A 25,402-nucleotide genomic window follows, 5' to 3' on the forward strand; every position below is an offset into this window, starting at 1 on the left:
TACACCTTGCCAGCCTACGTTTAGGCCAGGACTGCTATGCTGACATCACTTTCGAAGATCACCATTGATTATTCCTATTTTTTATTAGAAAGACGTGCTTAGAAATTCATTGTAGATTTGTCTACAGCTGCTTAGCTCTTAAAATGGCTTTCCCATTTAATTAGATAATCCCAGTATTTTATTTCAAAATAAGAGCTATAGACAGCTAGAATGTTTCTGGCTCTATAAACAGATAATGAGAATTTTAGAAATGTGTGAAACATTTCATTAAAAAGAGTATCAAGTATATTTACCTTGTCTCAGGGTTTTTTTTTTCTTAAAATGCAGTTGAATGACATTTTTGAAAATGTGTAATACATTATGCCTTGACCTGACTTCTAGGTCTGTTTCACAAAAACAGCGGTGATTGCTTTACTCAATTTTGACAGAGTTAGGTTTTTAAAATGTACTACATTATTTAATATTTTCCCCCAACAGTGCCCAAGAAAATAAAGAAAGAGCATGTCATTTTTAATTGATGTAGATGACAGGCACACACACACATGCACAGGTGCATGTGCAGACACACACCACAGCATTTCTTTTTTTAAAACAGAAATCTGTATCATTTCCATTTTAGGGTCTTTCATATGAGTGAAACCCACCTGCCTCACCCCCTACAATTGTTTCATCTAAAATCTTTCTCTTTTCTTCCTCTCTTTTCCTCCTTTTTTCCTCAAGATTCATATTCTAAAGTTCTTTCTTAAGAGGAGCCCTTTACGGAGATGGCTATTTGGACTTCAGATTTTTCAAAGGTCACCTAACTGTTACCCAGGGTAGAAGTGTGTGGAGTTCTCAGGACCCACACACTACACACAGCCCCTCAGCCGTCCGAATCCTACATTCTACATTAATACAGGAGTAAACGCAGTTAGACTGTTTTGGCTTTCTTAATTGACTTTTAATTTAATGTTTTGTCTGAAAAATTCTTCCAGCTGTGATGGAACACAGAATCATTTGAAACAAACATTTCAGTGAATTTATTCATCTTGAAGGATCGACTATTCCTGTTAGTATTCCCGCTTTGGCTAAAATAAGATGGTGACCCTAAGCAGTATATCTCTGTACATAATGTTGTGCATTATGTTATAGCAGTCATAGGTCTTAGCTAGAGGTACTAAAATACATACATTTACCATTAGAAAATTTTGGGCAATAAATTTTCCAGGCTGATTTTTATTTTTTAAATCTTTTTTTAATTATAAGAAGTCTTCTAATAAAACATACACTTTTAAAATGATAGAACTCCATTATTTTTCTAGAAAAAAACCCTGAAATTAACAGACTTTTTCTATAGTTAAAGAGTATGAGGTGAGAGGTGAATCAAATTTCAGATAAGTTGCTGAAATCAAGACTCCTTCATCTAATTGCCTTACCACCATCAGCCACTACAATGAAAGCAATTGTTTAAATATTTGTTTAAAAAATGTTTCATACTCATTTTTCACTAATTTATTCCACAGATATCACATGCTAGGCACTGTGCTAAGTGCCACTTTTACAGTGGAAAACAGTATTAACACGGTCCTGCCCATGTTTTCGTTGACTTAGATTACATTAAAATCTCTTTAATTTCTCCTTGATCTGGCAAGAATAATAACAGGTTACATTCAACAAACCATAAGTGCAAAATAAAATGAAATGTTTAAAATCAGCATTTTTTGTAGTTTAGTGTATACTCCTAATTGACAAAAAAAAAAAAAAAAAAACTTTAAACAACTCGAACTATTTTTTCTTGAATATCCAAATTATTACAAGGAGAGGAAACACACTACTATTAAGAGAAATAAGAACTTTCTACTGGGCACGGTGGCTCACATCTGTAATCACAGCAATTTGGGAGGCCAAGGCGGGTGGATCATTTGAGAGCAGGAGTTCGAGACCAGCCTAACCAACATGGTGAAACCCCGTCTGTACTAAAAATACAAAATCAGCCAGGTGTGGTGGTGCACGCCTGTAATCCCAGCTACTCAGGAGACCGAGGCAGGAGAATCGCTTGAACCCGGGGGGTGGAGGTTGCAGTGAGCTGGGATCCTACCACTCAGCCTGGGCAACAAGAGCAAAACTCTGTCTCAAGAAAAAAAAAAAAAAAAATAGAACTTTTTCACTAGAAGAAAACTGTGGCTCTACTCATCCCTTCTCACAGTGAAGGATCCATTTTAAACAACAGATATTTTTTAAAAGGTCAAATTGAATTCAAAGAAAGCACAACTCCGATTAACTACAATATTCCAGAAATGACTAATTCTGCCAAACCAAAATTAAATAGGTCAATTAAACCAAATAAATTATTTCCAAAATGATATTGTTTAAAAAAAAAACTCTCTAAAATCTCTTCTTGTGGTTTTGTTCCTTCATAAATATCATGATCTATGATGATTGAGTACCTTGTATAGTGTGAATTAAAGCTGTGCAAATACCAACTCTCATGTGCAACTATAGAAGTAAATATGTAGTATATGAGATACGGAAATAGGAGTGAATTTGAACAAACACCAGTATAAACCTTGGAGTTTGTGTGTATTTAATCAATTTTAATGATTTATTTCAGCTTGTTTTCTTTGATTTGCCTCTTTCTCCTGAAAAACCTTATAAAGTTAACCAAAAAAAGCCAAATCTAAATAATTAAAATGTTGTTATAGACTAATATTATTAAATAACAAAAAGGTTATCATAGACTGTAATAAAAACAACTATAGACCAAATTTTGCTCTAAACTAAGTTTCCTTGCCACATGCATCACTTCCAGTTCCCCTCCCTCCTTTTAGAGCTGCTTGGTGCCCATCCCTTCCTTCCACCAATGGAGCTACCTGGGACAGGTACCCTAAACTCAGTTCATTTTTTATACTTGTGCCCAGTTCATTTTTATAGCAGGCACCCAGAGGGCTACTTCTTACTCTTTACTATATAAGCTGTGTGTGGGTCAGCTGTAGCCTTGCCATGCTATCTCCCAGGCATGGCCATATCTCCTGCTTGATACTGGACATTCGTTCCTTCTATATCTCAGTTCTTCATACTGAGCAACCAACAAAATATATAAGTTGGCTTTAATATCACCCAACCTGAGATAATGTAGTAAAGAATATCAACTACAGGATCTCTTTTCTTCACTTACGTAATTTGCCTTAAAATTACTCAGAGAGCAGGCTCAAATGCAGCTCCTCAAGCCCTGTCTCCAGGGACTGTGTTTTTCTAAGTCTGAGGTGAGACCCTGGACTTAATGTATCATTAACCAGTATCCCATGTGGTTCTGATACCCTTGAAGTAAGGACCACACCAGGCAAAACATGGTATAGCATGACTTTCTTTCTGCGGCCCTTAATAACTCCATATAGCTGGACTATTGGAGACTACTGTGTGTCAGGTGGTTTACATATATAATTTAACTCACAGTAATTCCATGGCTGCTATTAGGATAGTAGTATCTGATTTTTTTCAGGCAGAGAAGTAAAGAAAATGATCCATCTATCACCCTGCATTTATTAAGTGCCAGAATAGATCTGTGATCTAAATTCCATCTTCTGATTCCTAGACTAAGCGTCTTTCCATAACACTATACAAACCAAAGCTATCTCGTAGGCTTAGCTTATACAGTCTTACTTGCTCTGAAGTTGTTTCCTGTTAAAATATTGATGAAAGACAAGTGTCACTCTTCAAATAATCAAAGAAATATATTACCATCTCTCACTTTCTGCTAAAATGGATTTCTGAATCTACAAGGCAATCACATCCAGATTTCCTCAATAAAATAGGTCTTTTAACTAGACCTCCACAGTGCAAACTTGAGGGTAAACTGGCCTTTACTGCAAAGGCAGAGTTTGAACCCATTTTTGTGCCTGAATAGCTAGACATTCAATTTTATTGTATATTGAAAGCCCTTAGAGGGCAAAAAAAAATTCTTTTCAAATGCCTTGATCTAGCTCATGCGTGGTCTTGACTGGCAGAATGGAGTGCTTAGTAAGTTATTTTTTTATGAGGATGATAAGTATTGCTCAAGCCTCCATTTCCCCTTTCAGTAAATATGCTCAGCTTTCAGAGCTGCCGACTCCTCTTCACTCTGCCTGCAGTGCAGACAGTCCAGTCCGGAGTCTCATACCAGGCAAGCCAGCTGGTACCCTCTGAAACCAGGAAAGGAGGATGTTCTAGTCCTTGCTTAGGACTGATCAAGCACACATTCCATGCCTGTTTTGCAAACTCTGCAATTAGCTTTCCTTTCAAACATGATCCCCTAAAACCCTGAGAAACAAAAATAATTCCACCACATGCTTCTCTCTGGATCTTTAAAATAAGCTAACATGTTTTTCCCCAATAAGCAATGAGCTTTCTGCATACTTTATGAAAAGACTGAAGAATACATGATAACCACCTTTTCCAAGATTTATATTTTTTAGGGAAAAATCAAGATGGACAACAGAGCTATGAAAAAATTCACAAGATTATAACCATAGGAAATCCATGCCTCTTTAAGAGGTTGAGCTTGGAAATTTTGCTTTGAAATTAAGTTCCTTGGAGAAAGGAAAACCTAGTAGATAAGGGACACCTATAAGCACGCAAAGTTTGGATGTGAAGAAGAAAAGATCAGTGATAAATAGGAGTTGGGGGCTGGCCTGAACAATTTAAGTGTCACAGCTGCCTGACCCCAAAATCAGAAAGAAAGAGATTAAGGATTGTCAAACAGCTGCCTGAGAGCAAATTCAGGAAAATCTGTTTAAACATTGCGTGGAACACTTTTCAGGCAGTACTCTAAGTGTTTTACATGTATTATCTTGTTTAAAATACTTAACTATCCCAATAGATTGTGACTTTAATTTTCCTTCTTTTGTAGTTGATAAAACCAAGGAATAGAGGATGAAGTAAAATGACACAGTTAGGAAGTGGTAGAGTAGGATTCAGCCTGGGGCAATTTAACTATGTCTTCACCATCACACTCAAGGCCTTTCACTCCTAGTCTGGACCCACCTCAGATAAATCTAGAAAGGCTCTCTAGGGGACTTTCAGTAAGGATGCCCACCTGAGGAGGGAGCAGGGACAGACAGACAGATAAAGGCAGAAAGAGTGCTCAGTCTCAGAAGCTACCTTAGCAAGGGAATGTGTTGAGAAAGAGGGTACAGGCCACAGCTGTGGCTTGGAGTAGCCCTCATGGCTCTTTGGAAAGTAATTATCTCCTCCTGCTGTTGATGATTCTTGATACATTTGGACAAAGAGAAGACCATACATCCTCATCCTTGTAAAGAATGCTGAAAAATCTACACGATAAGAATGTGGTTGCACTGCATATTTATAGTATACCAATAAAGGTTTGAAGGAGAGCTGCCTGTAGATCAGGGGCTTGAATGAGTCCAGGGAGCCCACATTTAGATGGCTGAAGCTCAAATAAAACTTCTCCGATGGGATTAACAAATTTAGCACAAAAATGGAACCAGCATCAATGCTGCCTGCCTGAATCTGCTCTGGCCTACCCTTTCAGTTTGTCATATTTGTGTCTATGGCTGTAAAATATTTACTAAATGAAGATTTCTGTGAGCAAAACAGATCTCTTTTCTGTTCTGAAAGCTTAACTTGGGAGGCAGGAGTTTCCTATGCAACTCGTCATTGACAATGAATAACCAACATTTGTAAAATTCTGTGGCAGACACATCCCCTCTTCTCTAGATTCTAAAGTGAAGTACTGGAGACACAGGAGTAGACGGGGGAAATGCCAGTTCAAAAAAGGTGACATGAATCAAAGAGAAAAAGAGGTACCTAGAATGGGGAAATTTGCAATTTTAACTATAAGCCTCAAATTGCCTGTTTATTTGCCTATTAGAGTGCTATAAATATTCTAATGATGTGCTACAGTATTCATTTTTATATGTAATACGAAAATATTTTCATGCACATATTAATTTCTATACACTAAGAGGTGAAAACAATGTAACTGGTTCCAAACAAAATTTAATATCTTCTTTGAAGCTAACTTTTATCTACCAAGCACTACAGCGTTTAAAGAGAAAGAGAAAATTCTAAGAGGATATAGTTCTGGTTCAATCACTTGTTAACTGTGTAACCTTGGGAAAATGATTTAACATCTATGAGACTCTTTCATCACCTCATTATCTAATGAGATAATGTGAGCAAAAGGGCTTTTAAAGAACTATGAAAGTACATTATCTCTGCCTAGTAGCTAATTTTTAGTACTCTGATTATTATTACAAAAACTGAGTTGAATATTTACAAGTATCCATGAATATTTCTCAGTACAGTGGGGGATTACTTTTCCCAGAATTCTATTAATATTTTATATTTTTAGTTTACATTTGCTTTGTAGATAGAACTCTAAAAGTACCCTTTAAACGCCTCTGCAAAATTTTTAATTTAAAGCAACTCACAAATTACAAGTTTAATCCTAAAAGTCTATGAGTTTTTAACCTTTTTTGGGGATGATGTAAAGTTGTAAAAATCAGAACTCTTAACTAAATCAAATAATCATATTTAGAATTACAAAAACAATTTCCAAGCATGTTTAACTAGAATGTGAAAACAGGAAAGAAATCAACTGGGCATAAAACTGGTAATTGCTAGCGTTAATACTATTTCTAAATTCAACATCTTTAAAAAAATAAATCACTTTTTAATTTAATTAGGTTTTCACCTAGAGGAAAAGTGCTAATAAATGCTCAGATATGAGAAAGTGGGCTTGGATAATTGATTTAAAAAGAATCCACATGATCATAGGGCTTAATATTTTTATCTACAATTTAGCTCAAAGTCATCAGAATGACTTTTATATCAAAGAGCTTCAGTGAGTGACAAGAGCAAGACTTGCTTTGTACTGTTTAAAAGTCATTATTCTGTTAAATAACTTCAGCCTGCCAAGATGAGAAAGAATAACAGATGCTGTTTTTGCATTATCTGCATTATTTCAACCAGCCATCCTTAGACATTTGGGTCAAATTTCTAGAAATTTGTTACTTGCATTTGACAGAGGAATCATGTATCTTAACCTCTCAGTCTGACCTTTCTAATTGGCTTCCATTTGTAATATGTTACTTTCTGTAGCAATTATCCTTAAGCTGTTCCAAGTTTAGTCTATTTTTTCGCATGTACTATGGCATAAATCAGAATATTTTGAAAGTTAAGATTTTCACTCAAAACAAACCAGTCAGAGAAAGTTTCTTTGCATGCACTGTGTATTATTATGAGGTTAGATTTTGAAGGTGTTTTAATCTTTTATAAACTTAAGGTAGACTGAGGAAAAGTTATTCCATTCAGATGTGTTTAATCGTTGTTTTCTATTCTGTATGTGGATTTTTTTTTTTTTTACTTTTTTTTTTCCAGCCCTCATGAGAACTCATCTGTCTGTGGATTTTAAATAATATTTTAAAATAAAATTAAATGCCCTGAGAATGATACATTGGACTTTGGGAACTCACGGGGAAAAGGGAGGGGGCTGGGGGTAAAAGACAACACATTGGGTACAGTGTACACTACTGGGGTGATGGGTGCACCTAAATCTCAGAAATCACCACTAAAAAACTTTTTCGTGTAACCAAATACCACCTGCTCCTTAAAAACCTATTGAAATGAAAAATAAATTTAAAAAAGTAATACCCTACTTTTTTCACAGTGATGCAGAATGTTGTCCCTTAAATAAATGAAAAAATTAGAAAAATATATTTCTATGAATATTATACTATAGCTTTCTAGAGTATAGTAACCAGCTGAAAAAATGAAATGGTAAATTGTTTAATGGTTCTTGCAATGAGAGATTTAAGAGTTTAACAAAGGATTTCCATTGATATTACTAAAGTGAGATTTTAGTAATTTATTATATTTAGATTATATTTAGATTGTTACCCTATAATAATAGGCAATATTTATTGAGCACTTATAATACACCAAATAGTATTCTTAGCACACTGCATGTATTATCGAATCCTCAAATAACTATAGAAATTGTTCAAATTCTGTCTCTTCCAAAAGATATTAACAAATCACTTTAGATGTTAAGAAAAGTAAAATTATAGAAGTCTTACACATTAAACCAAGTGGTATTCTCACTGAATTTTTTAAAGATCTATAAAATCAAATCATATATGGTAAGTTTCAACTGACTGCTATCAATTGAAACTTTCTATAACTTTGAAAATGGAAAAAGTGATATTCCAATAATTTATTTAATAAAGACTATAAAGAATCAGGATTAAAGGACTAACTTTAAAGAATAATTGCTTTCAAAATGTTTTAATGTGAAGAAAATAAGTATGCCACTGAAAAAGCATAAAGCATCTTTAAGTGCAGTGTGTATATACTAATACAAATAAACAGAATCTGTGAGTGGGAAAACTAAGCTGAACATATTTTGTTATCTTTAAAATGTTTTAATACTTCCCAGGTAATGGGAACTTTCACAACAAAGCAAATAAATAGTTTGTGAATTGATTACAATATATAAAACTGGTCTGAATAAATTTTTGAGAATGCAAAATTAGTTTTCATAGTATTAAGAAGTCATTATTTTTGATGTGACAAAAATACAAGATAAAAATTCTTCAAATTAATTAAATAAAATTTGTCTATGAAAGTTAGAGTCTTCTAATTATTGTTTTTTCCCTCCCTACTTGTTAATATGAAAATACTTTACATTACTGAGACCCAATTTGGTATTATGAGTAGCCTGTAAAATTAAATAAGAACCTCATCTACTTAGCACAAATACAATCACTATAAACTTGTAAGTTTAAAATGTGATGAAATATATTATTGCCATATTTCTTCTTACGTGGGCCACTTCTAAGAAATAAGTGGGTGGCTACCCCTTTGAGAACTCTATTTTCAAATACACTTATGCTTAAACTTTTTATAGACTCTATAATATCTTTTAAGTAAATTAAATATTTAAATTATTACTTCTAGAAGCACACAAAATTATCTTGGTTAAATGTAAAAATACTTTCTAAAAGTTAAGTTCTTTGGGCAAATTTTCCTACCTACGAATTTGGAAAATTATTCTGTTTTACAAATGTAAAATCTTTATAGCACCTTTAACAAATATAAAGTGGTTCTACTTACACTTGCATGGAGTTTTCCTTTTTTTGACATCGCTAAAAATTTGTTGCTGAAAACTCCTCGTATTCCTACAATCCCCTGAGACACAGCAAATATTTCCAAAATACCTAGGATGACAGAAATCCCAAAATAAAACACAGGCTCTTCTTTATATCATTGTGAAGAATTAAATTTCTACATAGATTCTTTCCATTCTTTATTATTGTGATTTAAAAAAAGAACTTAGTATTTAACATCCTTATTGTTCATGACATTCACTATGTTAAAAACAAAGAAATCTAGGATTCAAGGGTTCATTTAAAATAATTTCAAGATTCAAAAATTTGATTCTACTTCATCAGTAATTATTTGGACAAATAAGTTGCTTTTAGTAAACAATGAGCATGAAGTTTTCTCAGGTTTTAAAGAAATTAAAAAGACATTTAAAAAATGTTTTTCAAAATAATTCTCCTCCATTGTTTCTTCATCAAAGATAATACACTACTTTGAATATTAAAGCACAAATCTGTGCTCAAGACTAGTATACTATTTGAAAGTCTGAAAAATAATACTTATTTACATTAAATCAATTCCTCTACTCTAATTATCAAAGTTATAATGGTAGTTACAAATAAACATATACCATACTCAGTCTTTTAGTGACTGCATTTAAAGACTACATATAAGATACTGAAAGCATTATAAATAACTTGAAATTATTGGTTCAATGAAATGTTTAATGGATTATGCTTTGAGACATCTTGCATTTTGAATCATTTCCTAGAAAAAATTAATGAGATAATTTATTACATTGTTGTTTATATTTTGTATTTTATAGTTAGCATTATGAAGTCAATGACCCTCTGTCTCCTACAGTAATTTCAAATTTCACATCCACTGGATCAAGAGAGTTACACACTACAGTTCATAGAGTAGTTTAATAAGATAAAATGCATAGTCTGCACTTAATTAGAAAGCATGCTTATTTAACATAAATTTATGTATTTTATATGAACATGAAAAAAGCATAATGTTTTTTATTAGTTGTCTATTTCAAAATTTTTAAAAAGAGATTTTTAGCTCAATAGAGCTAAAAAGGGACCTGTCTTAGAAAGGAAAAAGGGAAGCCAGGTGCAGTAGCTCACACCTGTAATTCCAGCACTTTGGGAGGCTGAGGCTGAAGGATTGCCTGATACCAGGAGTTCAAGACCATCCTGGTCAAAATAGTGACACCGCATCTCTACTTTTAAAAAGGAAAAGAAGGAAGGAAGGAAGAAAAGAAGGAAACAAAGAAGGGAGGGGAAGGAAAAAAGAATATCTCAATATTTCCATCTATAATATTCTGAGCATATATACTAATTAGGATATCTCAATAGGACTCTGCCAAATAGAGAAATTCATCAGATTTTCTTGAAATAGTGAAATAGCAAACTCTCCCAGCAGTATTTGAGGTACATATAAAATTAGTCTGTTTACCAAAAACAAGAAATATTTTATAAATACATGTGAGTAACTTGATTGAGCATTTATATTGTGCAATGTGAACTAACATCTATAATTCTAGCAAGCACTGCTGTTTATTTATTCAACTTGGTTTCTCAAAAAACTTGATTAGAAAGTTTATGTGAAAAAGGGGATAACTGAACAACTTATTTAAAAAATAGATGTTTTTAGCCCAAAGTAAATAAAACACACTTTAGGGAAACTGCAGGTACCAGTTCATTAATAGGTGTTTCTTTAAATTGAAAAACAGAAATCAATTATTGGAAACTACTTTTGCTTTTAGAAGGAAACTGAAAAAAAAAAAGACTCACTGGTGCTGTATAAATCCTTTCCTTCAAAATGTTTTTTAAATTCTATTTATAATAGAATTTATTATAAACATTATTTGAGTGTGCTTCTAAACATTTAGAAGCATTATCATTTTATCATATATTAACAAATCACACCAAATGCTTTGTAAAGTTACTCTACACAGATGTAATATGTTATAATATTATTACTAAAGCATGACTATAACAGTGATACAAAGTTAAATTTCTATCGGAAATACAGAATGATATTGAGAATAGCATTAATGATTTTAGATATTTGGGAGATGGGGGATGTGACTGTGAATATTTATGTAAACATGTGCTTTCAAAAATGAGAAAGAAAGAAAGTGAGAAATTGTATATGTGTGGAATGATAGATACAAAAGGGGCAACATGGAGTTGATAGAGGAGAGATTTGGTTGTATATTTCTTCCAATTTACTCATGGTGCTAGATTGTTAGAGGCTTTTAATTCCATTCTCTGGAAAATTATCCGGTTTTGAACATGCAGATATATTGTATATTAATGAAAAATACATGGTAGAATAAAAGATTAAAGTCTCATAAGTGTATGTGTTTGTATGCTAACTTTTAAGATGTTGAGATAAAAAGGCTTTATAAATATTTGCTTTAATAGAAATACTACTGCTTTGCTTAAATAAATAGTTTCTGATAATTAGCTTATTCTCTTTTTAAACAAAGACCCATTTAGATGCATTTAGCATGTATTTCAATACAGTGTACACTCTGTGTATATATTATGTACAATTTGCATGTGATGTATTTTAAATATGGGGAAGATGAAATAATATATGTGAAAGCGTTATTATTGTATTACATATTGCAGGGTTTCTTCTTAAAAGTTCCAGGATAAAAATGATATATTGCCTGAGAATTAAAAGATTTTATAACTTTAAGAAAATTATCTTTAACTGAAAGCTTAAAAATAAACTTTGCATCTATCATTCTATTTAATATTATAAAGAATGCAGGAGATGTAAGAGATGAGATTAGATGAATGAATTATTTTTCACATGAGTAACTTTGGTATTGATCTTCTAAATCTTACTATAATTATGACCTAATATTAAGAACACTGTTATGATCATAATTTCCAAAGTAATGTCAGCAGTGATTTCACAATGACTTGTTTTCTGGAGCAGATTCAATGAGTTTCACAGTTCAGTTTCCTGCCCTCCTCCCCAAAACATCACAGGCCTATTGATTTTACTATGACAAATCTCAGTAACTCATTCAGGAATTCTACATAATTTTTTAAACCCATATGCCTTAAATCACAAATATATAAATTTTAGAAAACATTTCTCTGACACTGATTTTTTTTAATTTCAGTAATTTTCTGACCTTTATCATCGGGAGTCACATATATTAAATTTGATGGAAACTTACAGTTCTCCTTATGGATGCCAAGGCAGTATTTCTAAGCAAAATTGTGGAAGGCCAAACTTGTCTCGTAGATGGTATATAGTCAATGACTGTTTGCTAAATTTCGCTGCCTTCTTTGATCCTCTCACTACCTCTCTTTTCTCTTGTCAGGACACCCCATGCATACACAAGTATGGACAAGTGTCTTAGTACTCTCCTGCTACTGTGGCCTTCTCCTGCTTGAGAAGGCACTGGGTGGAGGGATGGCTCAGTGTAAATAAATACACATTAAAGTGCTACTGATAGTGTGTTATTTTTCTTAAGGTGTTCCCATTTAAGAGGGTCAAAAGAAGAGGAGAATGCTTAACAGAAGGAATTATTCTCTCTTTGTGGAATTTCAGCATTGACACCTAGGCTGAAGAAGGCAAGAATGTCTTGGTGTCTCTCAGCTTATACACACAGTCTATTCCACTTACACATTATGATATAAGTTTACGTCCATAAAAAACACATATTTCTAGATTTTTTACTTAGTCCTCTGCAGATTTCTTAATATAATAGGGCTCTATTGATAGTGGTTGATAATAACTATACAAATTTTTCCTTTTTCTCTCTTTTGTTAATGAATAAAATATAGAAAAGCACAGATATTCCATTTATTCAGAAGCTTTCAACAACCCATCTGAAAATCCCCAGACAAAAATATTTTAAAACTGAAGTTTCTCTACTTGCATCCACAAAGTAACAGATATGCTGTGCCAAGTTATCAAATCTGAATCTTGAAATATTCAGTTTAGCAGTCTTCACTGATTAAATTAGCAACAGAAATTTTCTGCTTGATTTTTCTGCATAGTAGATATAGATTCTGATTCATCTATGCTTGGGGACTGTCTAGTGACTCCACATGACCCCAAAATTGGTAGTGAATTTAGATTTTTTTAAAAAGCAGTAACATTGACGATTCTATTAGCCAAAATATGTGCTTGGAATTTTCATATTTTATGTAAACGCTTTGAGTTTGTGTAGCCAAAGCCTTAAACTTTTCTTCCCTAAACTGACAACTACTTGATTGCCTATTCTTCAATGGCCCAAGGTAAGTCAACACAAGCACTGTATTGACATTAAACTTGAAGGCATATATATTAAAGCAAACCCTTTGTTTCCACGCAATAGTTGGGTCATCTATCTTGTCTTGTTCATATTTCTTCATTTTTCCACAGTATTTCCTCATAATAAAGATTTATATATAATCAGCTTGATTTCATTTTCTGTGTTCAAAACTTGGGATAACTATTGTGTAAGAGAAGCTAAGAATATATTAACTGGTCCATGTAAACTAAACAAATTATGTTTGAAAGTCCATGGTCATGGTGTACTTCTCACAGTGAAACCAGAAAACATTTGCAATTTGCAAAAAAAAAAAAAAAAGTTTACTTTCAAATAATATACGATTATCTGTTCTATCAGACAAATACTACAGAATATCATTAGGTTTAAAATAACTTGTTAGAATGCAGTTTCATGGCAAAGCTTTGACTTTTCTGAAGTATCAGGGTTGTAACAAAAAGAATAGGTTTTCTATCATCGCTAACTCACCAACAGTAGAAATAGAGGATGAGATCAAACTGAGGTATCCTCTGTGGCCCTTGATCCAGCCCTCTTTTAGGAGATTTAAACACATTTCCTCACATACTCTAAGAAAGGTCATGGCCAACACCTTAGTTTACACGAATATCAGGAAACATCAAATGCTGCCTTCAAAGAGGTAAATGACCAACTGTAATTAGTAAGTTTCTGTTTCTTTTACAGCTAGATAATGGCAGAGATCCATGTTAAATTCCCAAATTACATGCAAATTCTGCATTGATCAATGGTAGTAAAAATTTTATGAAGTAGTATTAGACACTCCAGACATCACAAAGCAGAAAATCACTATGATTTGAATATTTGCTATGCTTTCTTCTGGGAAAAAAAAAGCACTCTATGGAAGACAAACAACACAAAAGTAACCAAAATATCATGCTTAGTGAGATAGGTATCTTATGTTGGGTACATGATTTATGGCATGAATGAAAGCAAGTCATGTGAAAGACACAGAAACTAAACTCTGAAAGGTTATTGTAAACAGGAATAAATTAGGAAAAAGTTTAAATAAAGTTTTTTGTCGGCACTGTTTTAGGAAACATCCCTGTTCTCTTGTAGATATCTTTCAACATGGATTTTAAAAGAAAATGTACATTTTACATACTGGGTAGTGGTCAATGTCTTGTTTATCTGAGTGCATACTGGGTAGTGGTCAATGTCTTGTTTATCTGAGTGCATACTGGGTAGTGGTCAATGTCTTGTTTATCTGAGTGCATTCTTTTTGATCTGCTCTTATTTTCCCCCCTTTGCTTTTCTACAACATCCCCTCTAGCAAGGCCTAAGCTGTAAAACTATCTTCGTCTCATATAGCGTCTTCGTAGAGAAGATGGTGAATATCCTGGGAATGAGCCTTGCTTTCTGAGATCTCTAGCACACCTAATCCCTCCCCAGAAGCATTCTCTGAGCTCCCTGGGCTCCAACCTGCTGCTTGCTGCCTGCTAGTTTGGGGTCCTCCCTTGAGCTCACGGAAGTTATCCTCTGTTGGTGCTGTCATGTACGTAGGGAGAGCGGAAATGCAGCCAGGAGACAGCAGCGCTCACAGTCACCTGTCTTTCAGTGTCAGCCTGGTTGCTCCTACATGTTTCTAACTTGCTCCATCTCAGACCAGTGACTCCATGAGTCGTTACAAGAAGAACAGAAGAAAGAAAGTTTTCTTGTAAGAGAAGGAAAGGTTGCCGGAAGTGGGAATAAGCTGTGATGGCTGATGGAGTCAAGAGACCGTTGAGACAAAATGAGAAGGACGAATGGAAATAAATAGATGTTACTGATTATTCCTCAAATCTCAGAAAATTCCCCTTCACCCCAACAGATCTTGCCCTTTATCCCCCAAATGAGCAGTTATTCGATGAGTGAAATAAACTCTAAAATATGGAAATAGTTTCCTTTCGGGAGAGTGAGGGAGGCCCTGGGACTCGCTGGTGCGTGCGCAGAGGGCCCTCTCTCCAGCTGGGCGCTCCAGGCGCCCTCACCACGTGCGCCGCAGGCTGCTGAATCAGCGCGACCAGACAGACTAGACAGACACAGACGCAGATGGGCGGGCATAGACCTGCTTTTCTCTCAGCATGAACCATCAGGTCTTCCACATTAGGCCCCCTTAACCCACCGAAGGAGGCTAGCCAGCCTACGGCCTTACCCACTTGAGCGCCTCCGACCCCGCTTTGGAGACTGCTGGCTGCCAAATTTTCAGCCCGCCGGTGGCGTCCACGCTCCTCTGGAGCCTGTGTAAGAAGGAGCTCAATGCCCCGTGGAGTCGCTGGTCTGAGATGGAGCAAGTTAGGAACATCTAGGAGCAACCAGGCTGACACTGAAAGACAGGTGACTGTGCACGCTGCTGTCTCCTGCTACATTTCCGCTCTCCCTGGGTAGGGACAGGGAGACAGGCCCTGGCTGGGGCTCTGCCTGGTGGACCAACCCGCGCTGGAAGAGCGATCTGGCCCTACTGAGCAAAAGCCCCACAGAGATCTCCCCACTCCTACACACAGCCCCAAACCGTCCCTGCCCCCAGCTGCCTAGAGGCAGTGAAGGGAAACCAGAGGAGTGGCTGCGATGGTCTGGAAACATAGATGGGGTGGAAGGGAAGAGGAGATGAGAAAGGAAAAAAGAGAGCGTGCTGAAAGAAAAAACTCAGAGGGAAAATTTAAAACTTTGTTTATAAAAAGTCCTACAAAATTTGCATCCCTACCAAATGTAACCTCTGCGTTTCTTCTAAAATAAGGAACTTTCCCCTAACTGTTCTTGGGGACCAGAGGCTGGTCACTCTCCTAACACGGTGTAGTCGTGGTCTTAAGATACTAAACATTGTTAAATCCAACTCTGGAGTTAGTAATTTCAACGTTTATCAAGTCTCCCTCTCTAAACGCTTTCAGTTTTCCAGAGCACAATCTTCTTCCAAGCAGGAATGTCTGTCTGGTGTCCCTTAGTTATCTGTCTGTCTATCTATCTGTGTATCTATCTATCTAACTATCTATCTATCTATCTACCTATGTGTATACATTGTATACATAGACTTATATACATATATGCCTATACATATACAATATTAATTTGAGGTTTATGGTAGCGGTTGGAAGAGGGAAGTATTTGGGATTTGATTCTTCTTTTCAAAAAATAACTTCAGTTATGCTTAGGGAGAAGGGCCGCTCTTTGATGCCTAATGAAAAATGCCAGACTAGTTCATAAGCAGCAGGTAAACAAATTGAACGAGAAGAAATGAATTTTTTTTTCTCTCCTGTCATGGCTGAGGACTCGTTTTTGAGGCTAGAGCAAACTGGAAACAAGGTACCCCTCTGGGCACCAGCCTCTAGGTAACATACACCTCAGAAATCGCAATTCCTCATGCCCAGGAGAGGGGTGCGTGTGCGCACGCCACATAGATGCATCTCCACCCAACCCGCCCGGCTGTTTCTGAGGATCAGCTTGGTCCCAGTGGCCTGGGCTCAGGAAGGTGAGCCTGTGGCCCGGGGAATACCTGCTGTCCCTCCCGAATCTTCCGCGGCCGCCTAGGACGGGTTCTGTAGGAGAGCGAGTAACTTACTTAACATATTGGCTTCGTGGGAGCCATTGACTTTGCCATCCGGGTAGATCTGCAGATGGAAACCGATGCCCACTCTGCAGTAGAGGCTGCCGGTCCGGCGCCCCGAGGGGCTCCACTGGAAACTGCTCTGCTCCAAGCCACTTCCTTGGCTGCCCAGAGAAGCTGCGGGGGAGGAGGAGGCAGAAGAGGAAGACATAGCGCTACTGCTGCTCTGTCTGCTGCTGGAGCCTCTAGGGTTCCTATCAGTGGCAGCGGGTCCGGGTTGCCCTTTGGGGGCGAGACGCTTCTCCCCGTGAGCCCAGGCGCTGAGGATCAGGTGGCTGAAGAAGAGGAGAAGGAAGGACAAGCTCATTCTTCCAGCCGCGGGGGTCCTAAGCGCATCTTGTAGGGCTGATTCTGGGCTCTGTAGCCCCTGTGCGGCTGCGTGCCTCTGGCGCTGCCCGCCTCGCCGCACCGGGTGGACATAGCCTCGGGGAAGAGAAGGGGAGAGGGTAAGAGAGAGGCCACCCGAGCGGATCTCCGCGCTGGCACCGGGATATTTATAACGCCAGTGATCTCACTGCTCCGTGCACGCCTGAGAAGCTTCCCCTCACCCTCGGCTTTGTGTACTCACTGGCCGGTGCGGGGAGGGAGCCTCGCGATCCCAGGGGCGGGGGATGTGAAGGAGGGAGGAGATCCGAGCGAGTGAGTGGGAGGAGAAGCTGGGCTGAGAGAACCTGCGCCCCGGACGCTGGGTGCGCCCATACCAGGGCCACGCATCCTAGCAGTTCTCTCGCGTCGCGCGGCCACCCGGCTTCCCCGACTAGGGCCAGAGCCGCGTGGAAACGAGCTCGGCGTTAGCAGCTGAGTGCTCCAGGGGCAGCGACAGAAACGGGGGGTTGAAATGTGGAAATGGGTCCTCGTCCTCTCCCACCTCTACAGCACACTTGTGACTGGGCAACGCACTCTTGCCCCCCAGGACACGATTTCCAGGTTCTCCTCTCTTTGCCCGGTAAACCCTGCTATCTCGTCCTCTCTCCGGGAGCCCTTGGAGAACCGCGTCCCACCAGGAGATCCCACTGCTTCTACGGCGTTAGAAAACCAAACAGGGATTCGCAGCCCAACTTGGGAAGCCTTTGGTGTGGCGCGGTTGGGGGAGAAGGCTGTTTTTGTTGTTGTTACCGATTTATTAAAGAGCTAAGGAATGGGTTTATTCAGCGTTTAAAACGCCACCCTGAGTCATCATGCCACGACTGGAGCTGCTTTCTTGTTGGAAACTCTTGGCTGCGCTTGAACATTATGACGAATTTGTTTTTCCTTCTGGGAAGCTCTCGGTCTGTATCCGTGAGAGTGAGGGCACACGCACCGCCGCTCTCCGACTGGGGAAAGAGAGGCAGGCGCTGGCCACCAGCACATGTGACTGACCGCCAGGTTGTCCTCTTTCGCCCCAGGATCCCGGTGGCAGGAAGGGTTAGCTAACTGCTCGCTTTAGCTTACCCAGACCTGCCATTGACTGAGGGACCGACCTCAATGAATGATTAATGACGTGCGCGCTGGATTTCAACCTCAGGAAACCTGAGAACGGAAAATTTCCTTGAGAACAGAAAATTTCCCCATACGCAACGCCCCCAGACCGTTATTTATCTGGGAAATACACCTGACTTGCATTCTTGGAATGTTTCTGTCTAAAAACATATTTGAAACTTTAAACTAAGCTGTGATACATTATTCGTTGGTTATTTTAATGAAACGGCCCGTGTTATTGACTCATAAGGTCAATTCAAATGAACCAAGGTTGATGCTAAGAAACGGCCTTATCCATTATTGAGTACCTACTTAAGGTTTTCCATCTCAATAATGAAAAGCATATAAAACGAATGCAGATTTTTCAGGTTTGGAATCTTCCACCGCCAGAGTAACATCAAAGTACTTGTAAAACAGAAGGTTACCTGGAAAGTGTAGTAAACCACTGTGATACAGAAAGAGGACATCACACATAGATGTGCATAACATGGGCACACTACATGAGATACTGTCCAGAGCTGAACACACCCCCTGTCCACTGTTCTAGGCTCAAGTTATATACTTCTCCCTTAACTAGGGTGGGTAGGCAGATCCTTACAAGGCAACCCTAAAAGTAGACATTGAGAACAGTCACAGTATCTCTCAGAATGGTCTACTTGACCGAAATCACCTTCTTCCGGGGTGTATGATTGTAGGATGGTTCTGAACCTGGGTGCTGTTCCTCCTTCAGGCGATGCCCTGAGGTCTGTGGCAAAGCTGTCAGGGTTTAAGCCACATTGATGCTGCTGAATGCCATTTGTAAGTTCCCCCATGCCACGCAAATACACAGCCCATTCCTCAAGTGACGAAGATTCTCCAAAGCAAATCCAGCTGCTTGTTTCTCCCTTTCCTTTTCCCAAGGAGTCTGCTGAAAGAGGAGGAGAGTGGTTCCTGCCCCAGCTGCACTATCAGCCCCCTGTCTAAACCCAGGAGGTCAAGAGGACTCTGGGGCCCAGTTTCTGGAGCTGATACCAGCCTCTTGTCTTTGCTCCCTTCTCTCAGTTTCTGCAGCCCCACCTGCACTGAAATAACCATCCTTGTTTCCCTCTTGACTCCCGCCAGAGCCAAACTGGGGATCAAATCCTTGCCTAGGGATGACCCAGGAAGGCAAAGACACCTGCTCAGGCTTTACTCTACCTCAAACTGGAGGATGGCAAGATACACTCTTCTGGATTCCAAGGGCTTAGAAAGAGCCAGGGGCTCACTAAGAGGAGACAAGTGACCAGCCGTTGTGGACAGAGATTGAACTTGGCAAACCAGTCCTCAAAGCCCGACTGTCTTCCATACTGGGGTGAGAGGATTGGGGATTGGGCACGCAGCCGAATGTGCCCACATACGCGGGGCTTAAATGGAAATCTCCACTGGTGATCATACGTGTGTAGGGTGGATGCTATTAAACTTTCTTTTTTACAAGAGGGTTATGTATTAGGGCCATTAAAAAAGCTGCAAAAGCCTAACAGTGAAACATGAAAGATAGCACTGCGCTTGTTCCGTGAGCTGAGTTGCCAATCCCCCTTCCTCTGCAGCTCAGCTGAGAGGAAAGGGTCGCGCTATGCGCCAGGGCTGCGCCCGCCCTGGTCTACATCCTGCCTACCACTCTGAGCAGCCGGTCTTCGAGAGCCTCTGTCCACAGCAAATCTGCAGTGGGGAATGTGGGGCGGGGAGGAATCTCAATTTACTGTTTTGGCTACCTCGAGCCCTACTCCTGTGAACTCCACCCAAAAGAGCGCAAGCTTGCACCACACTTTCTCTGGCGACTTTCCGAAAAGTTAATCGCCCAAAGCCCCCTGCTGGGGACATCTCAGCTTTCACCATTAAGCCTCGAAGCTTGGTCCAGATCTCCAGGACATGCGCGGATTCGAGCCCACAGCTCAGTTCTCCAATTCCTGCGTTCTCCCAGCCAGGAAAGCAAGGTTGGGAAAAGGTGCACGCGCCTCGCTTCCTGCAGAGGTAAAACAAATGGCCCCGAAGATTAGTTTCCACTCATCGTCACCTGACAGACGATGGAAAAACTACCCAACAGATTAACAGATTCCACCAGTCACCTAGGCGCCAGGCAGCGAGTGCGCGAACTTCGGCTTAGGTCCCCAACCCCTCTTCTTGGGCTCACTTTCAGCAGCGTCTCACCCCACTAGGCCTCACATTTCCTAGACCAACCCCCTCAGGCTCACTTTTCCTGGACCCCAGCATCTGAACTTTTTTTCCAGGCCTCCCCTATTTCTGTGTGGAAAACCGGTGGTGAATTTCCCCTATCCCTTTTGTAACTACAAGTGTGATCTGGTTACAAGAGACAGAAATCAATGCAAAAGAAGATAAATTTACCAGTAACCTCCGGTTGGAACCCAGAAGCCTAAGAAAAGAGAAGTCAGGGTGTATAAGTCAAGTCAGAGCCCAATATTTCCTTCACTCTAGAGACCATCTCAATATTTACAACACTCCCCTAGGTTTAAACTGAGGCCAGGCCTCACTGAGGCAAGGGTCCTGAAGGCAAGACTGTTCATCCTACAATGTCTCATGCTGGGATGGAAGGACGGATGAGAGATAGATGACGGAATAGAATGAACAATCCTGGCAATGCAAGCCACTGTCCTGGGAGGCTGTCTGACCCAGGAACCAGGCTGCCACTGTGCCAGGCCGATCTTACACAGACTTCTGTTCCAAGAGCTTCAGTCACCCCAAAATCTCCACTCCTGGAGGTGCAGGTGCTATGAGAAATTTGCCTGTTGTGAGCTTTAAGATGCCTGTACAGTTTGAAGGCAAGGCCAAATTTTCTTTGTTTGATCCAACGAAAGCCCAAGGATTTTTAAAATGCTTTCCTGGGAGAGCTGTTTCAAACGTGGCCCTAAAAGCCTCTGCACTCTACCCCTACCCAACTCTATTCCTATCACCCTTTCATATTCTCAGGCTATACCCAGATAGTACTATCTTTTGTTAATCAGGTCCTGGGAGCCCCACAGTGGCCTCTAATTGCACACTCTTTTTAGTAGAGACTGCTATGGACTGAATGTTTGGGTACCCAAAATTCATGTTAAAACTCTGTTCTTTTATGTGATAGTATTTGGATATGGGGCTTTGGGAGGTGATCAGGTCATGAGGTGGGATTAGTGCATGCCCCTCTGCCTCCCCCTTATAAAAAGAGGAGAGAACTTTCTTCCTCTCACAACCCCAATCCCTCAAATGAGGAAACAAGGAAGGAGTCCCTCCATGCTGGCACCCTGATCGCAGACTTCCCAACCTCCAGAACCATGAGAAATATGTTTGTTGTTTAAACCATTCAGTCCATGGTTTTCTTGTTATAGCAGCCCAAGCCAACTAAGACAGAAGCACAGTGCATTGCAGGACTTGGAAGCTAACCTGGCGGGGGTCCTCAGTCCATGTTCTTGCCAGGACCCTCTATTTCCTCCAGGCCTGGCTTCTCACCAGCCGAGTTGGCAGCAACTACAGCAACAAATAGCCTGTGGCTAAAGGAGCACTGAGCTGGGAAGGGCCGGCTGTGTGAGGAAGAACCAACGACCAAGAGGGACAGAAGAATGTGCGCAGTGTCTACTTTTGGGGTGATGAAGGTATAGTTACAAACTGTGCAAGTCCTGAGGTTAGACTTCTTTCTCCAGGGTCCAGTCCTTCTTTCTGAGGAGAGGCCTGTTTGCAAATGGCCATTGGCCACTGGGCATTATATCTGTGAAGTCAGAAAGTAAAACAGCATTTGCTACTAAAGAGAGGTACTTTGTGACCTAAGTGAACTCAAGGCAATCAGTTTTTCTCATAAAGCCCAACTCCTGTGCTTTCCAATTATCCCAGTGACTATTTTTGTTTTAGCTTCTGGTACATCCATGCACTAAGTCCCAAAGCACTATAGACCCCCAGTTATCCTAGCCTGCATTATCCAGTTGTAGGGAAATACTTGCTCTTAAGAACTGGAAGGCTTTTATCCTGTCTATGGCCAGCCATAGAAGCTAAAGGATACAATTCCCTGTACTTCTTACACATGCATATGAAAATCATGATTTAAAAATCATACCACCATTCCCTGCCCCCCAAATAAAGTCCTCTCTGCTCTTTGTAATGGGTTTTCTTACTGGTACAGTCTTTATCTAATAATGTCAAAGGGGACATTCTAAACATATGTGCAGGGGTGCAGCACTTCCAGTCTTTTTTTTTTTTTTTATGAAACAGGGTCTAACTCTGTCTCCCAGGCTAGAGTGCAGTGGCACAATCAGGGTTCACTGCAGCTTCCATCTCCTATGCTCAAGTGATCTTCGCACCTTAGCCTGCTGAGTAGCTGTAACTACAGGCACACACCACCACACCTGGCTAGTTTTTGTATTTTTCATAGAGATGGGGGTTGGGAGGGGTCTCACTATGTTGCCCAGGCTGGTCTTGAACTTCTGGACTCAAATGATTTGCCTTCCTTGGCCTCCCAGAGTGCTGGGATTACTGGATTGAGCCACCAAGCCCGGCCTATACTTCTAGTCTTAATTCCTCAAAAGGAGTGCATTGGGTGGAAATCCGACTTTTCTTATCTATGAGAAAAGAAAAAAAAAAAGATAAATTAGCATAGCTGCTATTTGAATAGCTCTAGCATTTGGTTTGTATCCACAGAGACAGACCATAAGCAAATGGGTACTCATTCAAGAAAAGTGGGAGTAGAGGATGGGGGGGAAAGGTGTGTCCTCTTCTAGAACATATTTCCTGTGCCAAATGGGAAGGGCAGGAAGAGAACAGAAGTGAGACCAAGCCTGGTACCAGCAAGAAAACAGGTAGGAAGCTGCTGGAACTATGATGCACGTACTATCCATTCACCAACCCATTCAAAGGCTGTTTGTTCAGAAAATAATTTGATCAAAGGTGAATTTTCAGACTAAGTCTGAGAGCCAGAACACGCAGACTGTGTTTTATTTATTTATTTTTCAAAATAAAGTGCTTAGGTTTCTTCAGGGGGACAATAATTGGAGATGCAACTCCAGTTATTGTGGTGGGAGTGCACCGAATCTGAAAGAGGTCCTTAACAATAGCAAGTGGATAATTTGCTTCAGTTTAGTTTTTGGTGTGTTTTGTTGTTGTTTTCTTTCAGGAAAAGTTTAGGCATCACATTCTAGAGAAATATTCCTTGCATACTTTTTCTGAAACCAGACACTTTGTGTGAAGCCAGAAAAATGATTTTGACTTAAACGAAAGCTGCTAACAAAAAGAAAGAAAGAAAGAAAGAGAAGAGAAAGAAAAGAATTCCTTTTCCTGTGTCCTCTAAAAAGGGAATTATTTTTAAACTGCACTTTTGTCACCTTTAATCATGTTTTTTCAAATTGCAAATTAGCTAGCCCAACAATCTTGGACCATTTATTCAATAAGCACATTATAGGAGCATTTGATAATCATGGTATATAACAACTAAAATCGAACTTACTACAGGTCCCCACTTTAGCTCCCATGCAGTCATACACAAAATGAGATTTAAAATGGAGTAGAAAGACATGACACATACAACTTAGTTTTAATGTTGTGATCATTTGCTCATGTTATGACAATCATGCTGATAAATTCTGTGACTTCTCATATCTGCTGTGTCCACACCCTTGGTCCATTTGCTTTTCATTTCAGTAGCTGGCCCAGGTCAGAGCAATGAGAACGTCCTAGATTAGCTCCTAAAAAAAGAAAAAAAAAGTGACTAATCTTACATTCACAGATTTTTTTTAAAAAAAAGAATTTACTTCATGCAAATCACCCTGCTGTCTTCCCTATCTTTGAAGCTCCTGTGTAATCCTTAAGGGAGGGTTTTAGGAGCATGCAGCATATTACAATACGACTTTTCTTGGTTGTAAATGAGCCAATTTTCTGCTGGGAGCTAGAGGAGCACACAGTGGAATTCTGTGTTGTAACCAGGGTCACCATCAAACATATTGTGATTTGATTATTGCTTAGCTGTTTCACTTTTCATATGCTATATATGGTCTCAAGTAAATCGTTAAGTTCCTCAAAGGAAATCTGTCAGTATACACTGCCTTGTAATACCCCGAATGCACAATAACTGAAATCCTAAATGAAGATCCTTATAAGGAATGGCTTCAAAAGATGGCTTAATAATTATTTAAATTTTCTCCCCCAAAGAGGTGAGACTCTACAACATTTAAAAGTATACTGTAATGGAGAATTTTTTCTTTTTTTTTTTTTTTTTTTTTTTTTTTGCCTGCTGTTTCCTTTTTCTAGGCGAGTGAGGATTTGAAAGAGTGTCAGTGTGAGTGTGTGCGTGTGGCGGAGGGAGGGTGTACATACAAGTGTTTTCATCGTTTGCATCACCATGGCTCTTAATTACAGTAATCATTTTTGCAAATAGGCTTTGTTTTCTACTCAGAATCCCTGGCTTTTGGCAGGCTGCATTGGGCAAACACCTGTTGTCTGGTAAAACAGAGAAACACCTGCCAGTGAAGCCACTAAGTACTAACTTAGGAGCTGTCATGGGGGTCTAGGGAATCTTTGCAGTTGTCAGAAGAAAGGAAGGAGTACCTGCTTAGGGCCCAGGAGGGTCAAATGACAGCTTATCGACTTCTGACAGAAGATGTTGATGAATACATTCCCTTTCCTCTGCCTACTTCTGAGAAATGCAGCCTGTGGCCACAACATCTGTTAATGAATGATTGAATGTGGCCATATTTGAGGAAAAATCGCTTTTTAAAGGAAATAGTTTAAGGAATATGAAGGCTTTGAGGCATCAAAAACTAAACGGCTTTTATAGGAGCATATCCAGCTGATAAGAGTGAAAGAGGGAAGTAATAAGAAATGGGAGAGGAAACAAAGAAATATTGACATGAAGAAAGGGACAAAGACGATTTTTTTCTATGTGATCATTTCTTTCAGAAAGTGACATTTTGAGTGCATTAGTGGTTCTGGGCTAGTTCTATGTATAGATATAGATCCAGTATAAT

General features: G+C 39.1%; 1 protein-coding gene across 2 annotated transcripts in view; it reads right to left on the bottom strand.

Annotated features, from left to right (window-relative positions):
• FGF5 (fibroblast growth factor 5) overlaps positions 1-17,587 on the bottom strand; it is a 28,908-nt gene extending 11,321 nt beyond the window's left edge. For both annotated transcript variants that reach the window (XR_008660753.2, XM_055297200.2), the window contains exons 1-2: positions 16,944-17,587; positions 9,091-9,194 (exon numbers count right to left, since the gene is read on the bottom strand). Coding sequence is in view for 1 of the 2 variants with exons in the window: in XM_055297200.2 (XP_055153175.2) it covers positions 9,091-9,194; positions 16,944-17,295 (456 nt within the window). In the remaining variant the exon portion in view is untranslated. The remainder of the gene's footprint in view (positions 1-9,090; positions 9,195-16,943) is intronic.
• Between the last annotated feature and the right edge of the window lie 7,815 nt (positions 17,588-25,402).

This window comes from Symphalangus syndactylus, chromosome 10 (assembly GCF_028878055.3).
Source record: "Symphalangus syndactylus isolate Jambi chromosome 10, NHGRI_mSymSyn1-v2.1_pri, whole genome shotgun sequence".
Taxonomy (NCBI): Eukaryota; Metazoa; Chordata; class Mammalia; order Primates; family Hylobatidae; genus Symphalangus; species Symphalangus syndactylus.